General features: G+C 53.5%; 1 protein-coding gene across 1 annotated transcript; it reads left to right on the forward strand.

Annotated features, from left to right (window-relative positions):
* The first annotated feature begins 142 nt into the window (after nucleotides 1-142).
* On the forward strand, nucleotides 143-8,954 carry fhdc3 (FH2 domain containing 3). The gene is made up of 12 exons (XM_084683944.1): nucleotides 143-188; nucleotides 960-1,379; nucleotides 2,092-2,153; nucleotides 3,188-3,290; nucleotides 4,086-4,171; nucleotides 4,503-4,603; nucleotides 5,266-5,336; nucleotides 5,481-5,588; nucleotides 5,692-5,762; nucleotides 5,867-5,984; nucleotides 6,471-6,635; nucleotides 6,852-8,954. The coding sequence occupies exons 2-12, from the start codon at nucleotides 975-977 to the stop codon at nucleotides 8,436-8,438; spliced, it is 2,877 nt and encodes a 958-aa protein (XP_084540070.1). The 5' UTR covers nucleotides 143-188; nucleotides 960-974; the 3' UTR covers nucleotides 8,439-8,954.
* The last annotated feature ends 4,677 nt before the right edge of the window (nucleotides 8,955-13,631 follow it).

Here is a 13,631-nt window from a genome sequence, read left to right on the forward strand (position 1 = left end):
GAATTGGCTAAATGATCAGGGATCTGAGTCCCGGAGTGTGATATGGCTAATTGATAGTCAGGCGCATGCGTGCGCTCAGCGCAGGTGAGTTTTGAGTGCTAGGAAGGGTAGCGGTATCGGTGTCAGCTCGTCAGCAGTTTGAAAAGTCCAAGAGAAAACGCCGTTTGTTTGATTGTGGACAGCATTTGGTAAGTACTGTATGCGCACCCTTAACATACGCTAATGGATCTGGCGATGCCAGGCTAATAGTTCTATGCAATATAATCAAAGTCAGGAAAACCGCATTTCATCTCATGCAGATAGGGGATAGCTGTTTGCTGTGGCTTGAAAATCATGTGGCCTTCGACGTCGATACATGTCTTAAGATATAAGGTGTAAATTATTATTAGTAAATATGAGGTAAAACGTCCACAAATGTTTTAATTCATTCCTCTTTTGTGCCCTATATCTTTTTTATGTACACAGAATTATTATATTTCTCAGTCCCAACACATTTAGAAAGTCTCAATATTCAAAGGCATCTTTTCCTCCTGATGTCTTTTTGTTGGACTTTTGTTGACTTCAACAAAGCTACTGTAGGCTACTTCTCTCATGGCTCTGGTGGATATGACCATGCAAATGTGTCAGATAGCGTTTCTCATCTTTGGTATTGGACTTTGCTTCATGACAGTTTGGTCTAATGTCCTTTCTTAGGTTGACTAGAATCCCCCAGAATATATGTTTGCTTAAGTGATGACAGGGCCCTGTTCTGTATGGAAGGGGACTGGTTGACATTATTGTGACAGTGATCCAATGACTTTTTGGGACAGTTTTAGGTACATCATACACAACAAGTATGATTTGTAACAGAGGAGGTGGGAGTTGACAGAACCTGCATTGGCGTTTTTCAAAATCGTACATCATTGTGCCAGTTCATTCCTCATCAGACGGTTTGTCTTCTTCTCTGTTACCGGCTGCAGTCTCGACTCCAGAAGATGCTGATGGATAGCGCCATCCTCGCGCCTCCTCCCCCTGACCCTTCCCACCTCTCCCCGCACGCGCCGGAGGACCCTCCCGTCCACGCGCCTCCCCCCCTCCCCCCCGCCCCCGCTCCTGCCCCCCCCGCCCCCTCCCCCCCGCCGGCGCACTCCTCCTTCTCCCGGAGCGTGCAGCGGCGCTCCAAGATGCGGAGCATCAACTGGGACGCCATCCCGTGCCAGAGCGCCCTGGGGAAGAGGAACGTGTTCACGGCCCAGGGGAAGCAGCAGGACTTTGTGCTGGACACCCGCTGCATCGAGGAGCTGTTCAGCCACGCCGACAGCCGCCCCTCCCAGCACAAGAACGGCTTCCTGCAGAAGAGCGTCCGGGGCAGGGCCCCCTCTCTGCAGGCCCCTCAGGCGGTGAGCAGCCCCACTGTGACGTGTGTGTGTGTGTGTGTGCGTGTGTGTGTGTGTGTGGGGGGGCTTACGGTTGGCAGGAAGAGTCTCCCAAAACACAATCCAAAGGCTTTTTATTTGAAACACATCATCGTCTCTTTGCTATGTTTTAGTAAATACATAAAAAAAATGACAATTTGATTGAGGCGTGGAACACCTTGTTGCCCCCAAGGTTTGTTCCGACTGGGATTTCAAACACAAGATACGTCAGAACCACCCAACACAGTGACATGATAAAATATTGTCATCGATTCATAGAGCGATTCTTATTAAACGGGACCCACCTCGAATGACACATAGGCTCGTTGATAAGGCTATTGTAAGGGCTTATTCCCTTATTCACAAAAGGTTCGCGTGAATTACTCGTTGAACACAAGCCGTGATGTAAGAGAATGCAAAACCTGACCATTCATTAGGTTGCATTTTGCGTGGGTTCGTTAGCTTTCCCCGTTTAAATGCTCCACCTCCCATGGAAACCCTCCACTGAATAGGAACTAATCATCTGCTGTTCCCATAGAAACGGCACAATAAATGAGGAAGTGGGGAAATGTTAACAATACTTAAATGATAACTGCTTTGATCGGCTTCCCCATAGTTTAGGCCATGTGGCTGTAAAAGCCCTGCTCCGTAAACTATGTGGCCGAAAAAAATGAAGTCAATGTTTTCTCTTTTTCAGGTCGCAATCCTCAATTCCAAGAAGAGCATGAATGTGGGGATCTTTCTGAAGCAGTTTAAGAGGTGAGGACAAAGTCACAGACGAGAAGGTGCCGGAAGAAGGAACAGCTGATAAGGGGCCAAAAAGTGACATTTCTAGAAAGAGAAGTCAAATGAAAAGGTGCTCCACGAGCTATGCCACGAGGCAGAGTTTAGGAGAGGCGTTGTTAGAAAAGGGAAGCCAATTTGAAAAGATGCCAAACAAACATGCGCCGCTGCTGACGTTTAGGATGTGAGGTGAGTCTGCGCGGGTCGACTTCTCTCTGAAGCATGTCTGAATCATGTCAGTCATCCGGATGTCCAGCCACTGCCTGCTTCCACTGTGTCATACGTTAGCAAGCACTGCCCATATCTGAAGTGACCCTGGTCAAACAAGTGGGGCTTTGCCCGACAAGCCGCTGGGGCATGTGGTAATCCATCATAGAGGAAATGACAACGCTCTACCACCTGTAACTTTCACCGCTACATGCTCACACATAACCTTGTCACCCTTCACTTCGGCCCAGATGTTTTGTCGAAGCCGGTGTGTTTTCCAGCTGTTTTTGTATATCTAAAGGCCGATTAATCGTAGCGGTTGCCTTGGCGATTAAATGTATATGTATTTTTTTAATATTAATAAATACAGAAGAACAAGGTAGGATCATCGTCTGATGTCACTCCATATTGGAAAAACACTTCTGCCTTACTTCAGACTAGTATATGATCGTGTATTCAACTTCGCTTTCCTTGCAGCAGTCTCCCTTCATCCAAGGTGTTCCTTTGGCATACAGTATGATGCCTTGCACACTCACAACCCTTTATCATTGTCTCACTCAAAGGTTCACTCATCTTTCGTTTTGACTACCAAATCCATTTCCTATGTGCACCAGTGTGCTCTATGCAAAGCACGGCAATTGAAACTATGAGGGTGCCTACTGGGGTGCGTTTAATCTGAACACATTCATGCAAACCGCCTTAGCCATTTAAGGATTGGGCTGGTCTGTTGTGGGAACCGTGGTGTCTTGGCTGTGGTGACTGTCTTGTGACTGTGTCGTGGTTGTCTCTGGCTCCCCCCGCAGGCCCGTTAAGGAGGTGCTGGAGGACATCCGCCAGGGGAACTGGCTCCGCTTTGGCGCGGGGAAGCTGAAGGAACTCTGCAAGCTGCTGCCTGAGGAAGGGGAGGTGAGGGAGGCTGAAGGGGAGGCTGAAGGGGAGGCTGAAGGGGAGGCTGAAGGGGAGGCTGAAGGGGAGGCTGAAGGGGAGGCTGAAGGGGAGGCTGAAGGGGAGGCTGAAGGGGAGGCTGAAGGGGAGGCTGAAGGGGAGGCTGAAGGGGAGGCTGAAGGGGAGGTGAGGGAGGCTGAAGGGGAGGTGAGGGAGGCTGAAGGGGAGGTGAGGGAGGCTGAAGGGGAGGTGAGGGAAGCTGAAGGGGAGGTAAGAGGAGGTGAGGGAGGCTGAAGGGGAGGTGAGGGAGGCTGAAGGGGAGGTGAGGGAGGCTGAAGGGGAGGTGAGGGAGGCTGAAGGGGAGGTGAGGGAGGCTGAAGAAGAGGTGAGGGAGGCTGAAAAAGAGGTGAGGGAGGCTGAAGGAGAGGTGATGGAGGCTGAAGGAGAGGTGAGGGAGGCTGAAGGAGAGGTGAGGGAAGCTGAAGGGGAGGTGAGGGAGGCTGAAGGGGAGGTGCGGGAGGCTGAAGGGGAGGGAAACTGAAGGGGAGGTGAGGGAAGCTGTGAGGGAGGCTGAAGGGGAGGTGAGGGAGGCTGAAGGGGAGGTGAGGGAAGCAAGTTGTACAAGGTGTACAAGTTGTTCAAAGTGACAAAATGGATGAAGTCAAATCAAACTTCCAATAAGGCACCATGCCCGCCAGGCCTGTAGAGGGTGCAGTGAACCACTAACAATGTGGGCTCCAGCAGTCCGTATGGAGCGAGGTCTGGACTGCAGTGAGAGGGGTAGTGATCGCATGCTCTCGTTGGGTGTTTCTCCAGATCAAGCAGCTTCTGGCGTTCAGGGGCGACGTCTCCCTGCTGCCCGAGGCGGATCACTTCATGGTGCACCTGGTCAGACTTCCAGCGTGAGTTCAGATACGGCTGGATGATGGTGATGACCATGCTGGTGCTGGTGGTGGGGGGGTAGTACTGATGATGATGATGGTGGGCGGATGTGATGATGGTGATGCTGGGGGAGGGGGGGCGTTCTCTGTGTTTTAAGTGCCAGGGAGATCTGGGGTTCGGTTTGATCCGGGTCAGGGTGGAGATGGGATGAGGATGATGATGATGATGATGAGGAGGAGGGGGAGGATGATGATGATGATGATGATGATGATGATGAGGATGATGAGGATGATGATGATGAGGAGGAGGGGGAGGAGGATGAGGATGATGAGGTTCCTGTCTGGTGTGCAGCTACGAGGAGCGTCTGAGGACGCTGATGCTCAGGGAGGAGTTCTTCCCCCTCATGGAGGAGCTGAAGCAGTCCATCGCTGTCCTGAGTCAAGCTGCCAACGGTATCACACACACACACGCTTCACTTTCTCTCTCTTTCCCTCTCTCTCTGTCTCTCTGTCTCTGTCTCTCTCTCTCCCTCTCTCTCGCTCCCTCCCTCTCTCTCTCTCTCCCTCACTCTCTGTCTCTCTCTCTCCCTCTCTCTCTCCCTCACTCTCTCTCTCTCCCTCACTCTCCCTCACTCTCTGTCTCTCTCTCTCTCCCTCACTCTCCCTCACTCTCTGTCTCTCTCTCTCTCCCTCTCTCTCTCCCTCACTCTCTCTCTCCCTCACTCTCTCCCTCCCTCTCTCTCCCTCTCTCTCTCCCTCTCTCTCTCCCTCTCTCTCTCCCTCACTCTCTCTCTCTCCCTCACTCTCCCTCACTCTCTGTCTCTCTCTCTCTCCCTCACTCTCCCTCACTCTCTGTCTCTCTCTCTCTCCCTCTCTCTCTCCCTCACTCTCTCTCTCTCTCCCTCACTCTCTCCCTCCCTCTCTCTCCCTCACTCTCTGTCTCTCTCTCTCTCCCTCTCTCTCTCCCTCACTCTCTCTCTCTCTCCCTCACTCTCTCCCTCCCTCTCTCTCCCTCTCTCTCTCCCTCTCTCTCTCCCTCTCTCTCTCCCTCACTCTCTGTCTCTGTCTCTCTCTCTCTCCCTCTCTACCCATGTCTGTGTGTCTGTTCCCTCCAGAGCTGCTGGACTGTGACGACCTCCACTCCATCATCCGCCTGGTGTTGAAGGCTGGGAACTACATGAACGCTGTCAGTACCCTCCCACCAGTCACCTGGGCCAGTTCCCATAGCCTCGCCGTCAGCCTATCAGAGACGGATCCTGCGATTGCACTGTAGTGGTAAAGACCAATCAAGGACACCCAAGTATTTGAAAGTGGTGTGTGTGTGTTCCAGGGTGGCTATGCAGGCAGTGCCATTGGCTTCAGAATGACCTCTCTCCTCAAGCTCGTGGACACCAAGGCCAACAAACCTGGAATGAACCTCATGCACTACGTTGCCATGGTAAACTGGACAACGAGCCCTTTAGCATCGTTGCCATGGGAGCTCATTGTAGACTGATTTTTATCACCTGCCTCTAACTTTGCCATGTTCCTCCTTCTACAAGCAAGCCCAGGAGATTGATGTGGCCTTTTTGGAGTTTCCCAGCCAGTTAGAACACATTGGAATGGCTGCAAGGTAGGCCATATTTTGTTCAAGACTCTAAGGTTTGGGGCAATCCAGTGAATATGTTAGTGTTAGACAGTGCCATCTTTGTTTAGATGTTTTGTGTGTATGGTCAGGATCCACAAACAGGAAGTGGAGTCGGACTTCCACAGAGAGGTGAAGAAGGTGAAAGAAGCCAAGATGGAGGCCAACAACCATCCAGACCTTCGACAACAGATGGAGACCTTCCTCATGGTGAGGCGTCCTGGAACCCCGATGGCTGGCGTGTGTCACGCATTCTGTTGTCTTGTGCGGGCGCCAGTCATCTCCCTCGAGCTGAGGTTTCTGTGTACGGAGCAATGGCGTGTGTCATGTATCTGTGACACTTTATGGGGTGTGTGTGTGTGTACACAACAGCATGATGGTGTGTGCTTGTGTGACACTCCATGGTGTTGAGTATGTGAGACCGCTTGGTGGGGTGTGTGTGTGTGTGTGTGATGTGGGGGTTCAGATGGCTGAGCGGTTAGGGAAGCGGGCTATTAATCAGAAGGTTTCCAGTTGCCAAATGACATTGTCCTTGGGCGAGGCACTTCACCCTACTTGCCTCGGTGGGGGGGAACGTCCCTGTACTTCCTGTGAAAAAATGTAAATGACGACATGTAATGTGTGATACTGCACGGTGTTTCTACGTGTGAAACGACATCTGTGTGTGTGTGTGACCGTGTCGCCGACCCCCCCCAGCGGGCGGAGGCGCGCCTGGCAGACGTGGAGGCGTCCCTGATGGAGCTGCGCTCGCTCAGCCGCGCCGTGGCCGAGTTCTTCTGCGAGGACCCCGGGGCCTTCCAGCTGGAGGAGTGCTGCCTCATCTTCCACTGCTTCTGCGAGAGGTTCAACAGAGCCGTGCAGGTCGGCGTAGGGCACACACACACACGCGGGAGACTGAAGACTGACTGTCTCATGCTCTCGATGTGTCTCTCTCTAACTCTCTCCTACGCTGAGTTGACCTTCTACAGCCACTCCTATCCCTCCATTCACTCTACCTGCTAATATTTTATAAATACCACATCCGCTGCATACCTCTGAGAACCTGTGACCCCCCTCCTCCCCTCCCCCGCCCCGCAGGAGAACCGGGAGCGGGAGGCGGCCGAGCAGAGGCGGCTGCAGAGGGAGCGCCTCAACGCGGCCAAGCGCCGCTCCACCACCACCTGCTCGGCGTTGGACGAGGCGGCGCCCCGCCCCGACCTGAACGCCGCGGACCTGGAGTCGGTCCTCCACACCTTCCTGTCCTCCCGCCGGAGAGGAAGGTGCGGAGGGACGGGGGCCCAGCGGCCCGGCCCGCTGCCCCCCGTCGCGCCCTCCCCCGCCGACGCCGCCGTCCCCGGCGCTCAACCCCTCCGCGCGGAGGCCGGCGGAGGGACGGAGGCTCGGCCCAAGACGGAGAGCGACAAGGGGAGGCTGCGGAGGCGGAGGCAGGGCTGGACACGGGCGCCCCGGAGCCCCCCGGAGGCCGTGGGGAGAGTGGAAGAGGCCGGCGCGGACGGGGAGGGGGCGGTGGAGGTCGCGGAGGAGGTGAGGGAGACGTCGGAGGAGGAGGCGGCGGCGGGGGGCGGCGCGGAGGGGAAGCTGACCCCCAAGGGTCAGAGGTTGCGGCCGAGCTACAAGAGGGCCGCCTCCATTGACCAGAAGCGCACGCCGACCAGCTCCGACCGGCGGCGGCGGCGGCCCGCCCGGAACACGCCGGGCGCCCGGTCGGACCTGCGGGAGGGGATGAGGGAGGAGGAGGAAGAAGAGGAGGAGGAGGAGGACAGGGGAAACAAGGAGGAGGCCCAGAAGATAAGGGAGGTGTCCCGGAAGGTGCTTCACTTCCAGAACAGTCGAGGTAACCTGCTCGCCAGCCAGGCCTCCGCCTCCCGCCTCCCTCCAGACGCGCCGGCCACCGCCCCCTCCACCCCGCGCCCCCAGGAGATGAGAGAGGTGGACCTGGCTCTCCGGAACAGCCTGGGGAACCCGGGTTCCCCGTGGACCATCCTCAGCCCCGGCCCCTCCTCCCGGACGGGCACGCCCCAGCGCCACAACAAGCACACCCCGAGCCGCCGGCACTCCTTCACCTCGCACGCAGAGTTCCTCGACGAGGGCATCTGGGCGCTACCGGTCACCCCCTCCCGGCCCTCCAGCACCTGCCCCTCTGCCGTGTTGCTGAAGGGCAGGGTGATGTCGGAGGAGGAACTCTGCCCCCTGTCTCCTCTCGGCTACCTCTCGCCCTTCTCCCCCAGGCGTAGCAAAGCGCCCGGCCTTCCCAACGCCCCGACGGACCCCCAGGGAGGCTCGTCGTCCCTCCCCGACTGCCCGGCTACCAGGGCCGCGTCCTGGGCGCCTTTCCTCCGGACGTACTCCCTCGACGAGACCAGGGGAGCTCCGGCCGCCCGATTCTCGCTGGGGGAGCTGTTTCAGAGGCGCGGGGCGGCGCGGAGGTCCAAGTCCGGGTCGGAGACGGGGAGGGATGGGAGGACGGGGACGGGGGGGCCCCTGGAGAGGCCGGATGGGAGGCTGTTGACGGGGGGGCCCCTGGAGAGGCCGGATGGGAGGCCGGGGACGGGGGGGCCCCTGGAGAGGCCGGACGGCTCCGGGATCATGTCGTTCTTCAGGAGGCTCGGAGACAGAGGCCGTCGAGCCAGCGTGGAGGAACAGGACAAGCGAGCAAACTCTTAACCCAAGAGAGCGGGGAGAAGGGTAGGAAGAGAGAGAGAGAGGGAGAGAGAGAGAGAGAGAGAGAGGGAAGAAGGAGCGCGGATGGAGAGAGAGAGAGAGAGAGAGAGAGAATGGAGTCGAGCAATCCCATGGGAAGAGTCTACTTTTTAAAGTCTTAAATTTTTGTTTGTTATTGTTTTGTCTTGAAGTTGGACTCGGGTGACTATGGACTTACCTTGCATCCATGGAGAGGGATTTATTTCTCGTGGGGTCAGACACAAATTCTAAAGCCATTTCAGTCATGAATATGCTCAAAAGACTGTCTCTACAGCGCATCATCTGACTGCTGTTACTTCAGGATAGAGGTGATGCTTTGGCACTCCGTCGCCCATTCCATCAGGTGGGTGTGACGGGGTGGTCGGAACTCCAATGTCATTCCCCCTCCGGAACATTCCCCCTCCGGAACATTCTCGAAACCTTCAGTTCAAAGAGTATGTCCTATATTTTATTTGTAATAAAGTGTGGTCTTCCACCTCAGCCTTCTCTGTCATTGAACCTTCCCCCCTCCCACGCACACACACACACACACGCGAAACGAACATTGGAGAGAGAGGTGTGTGTTGTCTAGGTTGCGTCCGCTCACAGGGGAACCCTTCTCTCTTCTCTGCCTCGCCTCCCGTCTCTCTTCTCTGCCTCGCCTCTCTTCTCTCTTCTCTGCCTCGCCTCTCTTCTCTGCCTCGCCTCTCTTCTCTCTTCTCTGCCTCGCCTCTCTTCTCTCTTCTCTGCCTCGCATCCCTTCTCTCTTCTCTGCCTCGCCTCCCTTCTCTCTTCTCTGCCTCGCCTCCCTTCTCTCTTCTCTGCCTCGCCTCCCTTCTCTCTTCTCTGCCTCGCCTCCCTTCTCTCTTCTCTGCCTCGCCTCATCTATTATTTCTGCCTCTGTCAGACTGGGTGGCAATCTGGCTGCACCTCCATCGGAGAGAGCTCTTTGTGTCCGGGGTGAGTCTCTATAGTCTAGACTTGCTTCCTTCCACTACCAGTAAGTAATCTGCAGTATCGTCAAATAACCTTGTCTGACTGTAATTGATCTGAATACTAGGCTCCTGTCTATATAGTCTGGGGAATGCAAAGGACATTTAGGTCCCAATTCCACCGTGTCCCAACGGGAAGATATTGATAATTGGTGTCCATCGAAGGCTTATGCTTCCAGACTTTTCTGAGCCCTCTCTCTGACACCCTCTCTGGAAGGAGAGGAAGCATCGACGGGCCGTTGAGATGCCCCCCCCGCGCGCGCGCGCTCCCTCGGTAGCGTGAGACGCCGGGAGGGTGGAAACCGGTGGACGTTCATATCCCGTCCCCGTGGTAACGGTGTTTGTTTACGGCGAGTCCGTTTGGCCAGTGTCACAGTGAAATAAGAACCCCCCCCCCTGGAACTGACTTTGTCCACACAGACTCTCCTTTCATACCGGCCGCTCTCCTCTTTCCCTCCCACCCTTTATTTATCCCTCCATCCCTCCATCTTGTCTGCCACGGAACAGAGCTGCTGGCTGCAGTCAGAGGCTCAGGAGATTATTTTTTTACTAAGAGGGAGCGAGAGAGGACTGGGGGGGGGGGGGGGGGCTGAAAGAATGTGAACGTTGTATTACACTTCAACCCACAGGAAGCCACACACATTTCGATGCACTCGGCTCCAAGAACGTAGGTTATTAGCGTACGCCCGTGTGACTTAACAACACTTTGAATCCCCACCCGCATTTGGCGTGAAAGGGTGAATTGTTGTTTGAAGTTGACGAGCTCATTGAAATATTGCGGGTGTTCTGAGGCTCTGTGTTGGTGACAGTTGGTGTGTGCTGACCCTGGTGCGTGTGGGGGGTCAGTTGTGTGTGAAGGGTGAAGGTTCATGTACGTCAGTGGCTGGGATCTGTGTCCCATAAGACAAGGAGAGGACAAACCAAGCATTGAGATGCTCCCTGGAGTCCTCCCTAAGCTCTGGAGAAGGACTCTCATGTGAGTTATCACCTCAGGACCTGCCATTCACCCCGATCCTCTCACTAGTCACCAAGGCTGCTCTCTCTCTCTCTCTCTCTCTCTCTCTCTCTCTCTCTCTCTCTCTCTCTCTCTCGTGTCACACAGAGTTTTTGTGTTAGGCTCTCCGTGTCTCTTTCTGTGTCAGCAAACGATCCAGCGTCACGCTCTGAACAGAGCAGAGGGAAGACACTGCAACAAGTGGAGAAACTTGGGAGAGCGAAAGAAAACAACATGCATGGAGAAGTGGGCTGTTAGATGGAGGAAAAGATAGAACAGTAAAGAGGCAGAACGGGTCCGAGGGAGGGGGGAAACGGTACGTGACGGAAAGAAGGGAAGACGCGCAGGAGACGACAGACCACAGAAGACTGAGAGAACAGGATTCAAGTCCACCTTTCATCCCTGGAATGTTGAATCCATAAGGTGAATGGACTCCATGTTATTTAACATCTCACAGAGGGGAAAAAAATATCATGTGAATAATAAAACTGTGCTCACAGATGACCTCTTTCCCTGGGTGTGTTCTGGGAGCTTGTGGGGAGTTGGTGAGGCACAGCTGCGTGATCTGCGGTGATGTGATGACTGGGTTGTTTTCTTGTCGAACGGATGAGTCAAAGCCGGGGCTGAAACTGAGCGCCACGCTCCTTAAATTCCAAAGATTTTTTTTAGAAAATGTAATCTGTCAGTATGCAGTTCACCTAAGTGACCGTTGCATGAACATGGTGGTGTGGTTTGGGAGTGCTGTCATTTGATGTGAGGATGAAGGTAATTATCTTGATCTGTGCAGGAATGTGTGACCCAATTAAATACCCGTTGGTCAAACGCCCGATACAATGTCCTAGATAGCAGTGCTTGTGATTTGTCTTCAAACATGTTTACAACAAGCTGATTAGGCCGATGTCCTCTTCAGAGAAATCACCCTTCAGGGAGAACAGGAGTCATGAATCTTTAAATGAAAGCAGCAAGATTATTAATTAATCATCCATCATACTAGACCCTGTGCAAGTCAAATTCTTAAACTTGAGTGCTATTATCTCACCCAGCACAGCAGCAGACTTTCTCTGAAGTATCGGTTGTACCTGAAGTACCTCCCAAAAAATTCTGTCTACGCCCCTGCTGTAACATGTAGCCCGTATTTGTGGCGTCAACACCAATAAGGTTATTGACAGCTGTAAACATTTGTATGATATTATTTCTGGACACAAGATGTCGCCATAGATCGGATTGGGGCTGCTTTTTCTCTCAGTTATCGCTTTGCTGTCTATCAGGAAGCCATGGGACAGGGAGAAAAGGTGATAGTTCAAGAAGCCAGTTGAACATAACGTACAAACACACAAAACCTTTTATAAAAAAGACTCCTATTTTTTATGAATGAAGTGCAACTTTTGAACACGATATCTCTCCATGAAAGGATGTTCATCGACCATGGATTTGAAAACCCTTAATGGTTAGATTTGTTGGCTAATGTTTTCCGTGTATTTGGAGCAGGTGAATCCGGTCCATCGTGTTCCTAAACCAGGTCTGCTCATCAACGCTGCGGAGAGCTTCAGAAGCGACCGTCTATTTACCCTGTCAGCAAAATGGATGGGTAAGTATTCTGTGTGTGTGTGAGAGAGAGGAGTGTTGATTAAAATGCCTGGTGGCGGTCGCAGCCAATATGAGGTGAAGGAGTTGGAAGGGGCGGAGTGACGAGCGGCGAGGGGGCGCATTGATCCGGAGGGTAAATGTCACCGCGGCCTCGGGAGTGAGTGACGACGTCAATATTCCCAATTTCTTTCTCTTCTTTACTTCACTGGTCGTCTCTTCAGGCAGTGATTTGGCTTGATGCTTACGGGAGACTTTTCGGTGACTCATTTCCCAACTAAATCTAATCTTGGCTCAAGTGATAGAAGTAAAATCTTTATCTGGGGGGGAGAGAGAGAAGGGGAGAAATAAATAACGAGAGGGAAGAGGGGGGGGGGGGAGGCCAAAGTCTGAGTTTGAAGTTACACCACTTGGTAGAACAATCATCACCATTGTTAATGCTGGAGCAGCTAGTAAAGAGAGAGCTGGGAGGGGGAGAGTGGAAAAGAGAGAATATAATAACAGAGAGGGAGGGAGGGAGGGAGGGAGGGAGGGAGGGAGGGAGGGAGGGAGGGAGGGAGGGAGGGAGGGAGGGAGGGAGGGAGGGAGGGAGGGAGGGAGGGAGGGAGGGAGATGCAATATACACCATATGGAGTGTTTTGTATTTGAAGATTGAGTTGGAAAGTGAGGTATACCCCCCCAAAATTGGTTGAACGTCATATACTGAATGTGCGAGTCCAAAAGTACACGAGGAGTACATTTCACCGTTTCACAATTGTGGGCTCTCCACGGTTAATCGCAAAAAGCTCCGCTTTCAAATTAGTCATAATTCCTATTCTTTGGAAACACAATAAGCTAGTTAAGGCTCTCTGCTCAGATCCGGCCTCCCCTGCTTCCATCCCATAATAACCAAAGCCCCATTACGACATAATACCCCAACTATTCAGCAGAGCTAAGACCCACCAGGTTCCCTTCAGTCTGCCAATCTTGGTTAGAACCTTTTGACGAGTTGGGCCCTGTTCTCTTTAGCCATGGACACACCGAGCAAAGGTCTGGATCCAGACAAGGTGGATCTCTCTTGGGCAAATCGCTGAATAAGGCCCCTACTAAACAGTGAACACCTGTACTTAGCTGAATATTTCATGACTAAGAGTGTGTGGGGAATATCGCAGTCTCGAGCCCTCTCATGCACATGCACACACACCCACACGTGCGTACACCTGTTCTGGAGGTTAGTGGTGTGTCTTGTTAGCTGTTGATAGACCAAGATTTCTGGAGATGGAGGGGGAGAGAGGGGTAGATCGAGAGAGAGGACGTAGGAGAGAGGGAAGTAGGGAGAGAGAGAGGGAGAGTGATAGTGAAAGAGAGAGGAGGGGGGGGGAGCCAAAGAGAGAGAGAGAGCACAGCCATCTGTGTTCTGCTGCACTGGATGCAGTCACCATGGCAACTGTGCTCCCGCAGCAAAATCCAAGGAAGATGTTCATGGCCCCGCCCCCCTACACGCTCCGCAGACACACACACACAGACCATTACTATCCCCTTTTCACCGTCTGCTCTCATCCTCCACATATCATTTCAATTCACTTTGCTTCACTGGCATGAATGTTCAGGTTAAACAGTGTTTCCAAA

This window comes from Hypomesus nipponensis, chromosome 20 (assembly GCF_054491055.1).
Source record: "Hypomesus nipponensis isolate SF chromosome 20, ASM5449105v1, whole genome shotgun sequence".
In the NCBI taxonomy this organism is placed as follows: Eukaryota; Metazoa; Chordata; class Actinopteri; order Osmeriformes; family Osmeridae; genus Hypomesus; species Hypomesus nipponensis.

What these genes read in the sequence shown, in the direction of transcription:
- fhdc3 (XM_084683944.1), top strand. Translation starts at nt 975, where the DNA reads ATGCTGATGGATAGCGCCATCCTCGCGCCTCCTCCCCCTGACCCTTCC. An exon ending in TTTCTGAAGCAGTTTAAGAG is followed by an intron (nt 2,154 to 3,187) that starts GTGAGGACAAAG and finishes CTCCCCCCGCAG; the next exon opens with GCCCGTTAAGGAGGTGCTGG. An exon ending in CACCTGGTCAGACTTCCAGC is followed by an intron (nt 4,172 to 4,502) that starts GTGAGTTCAGAT and finishes TCTGGTGTGCAG; the next exon opens with CTACGAGGAGCGTCTGAGGA.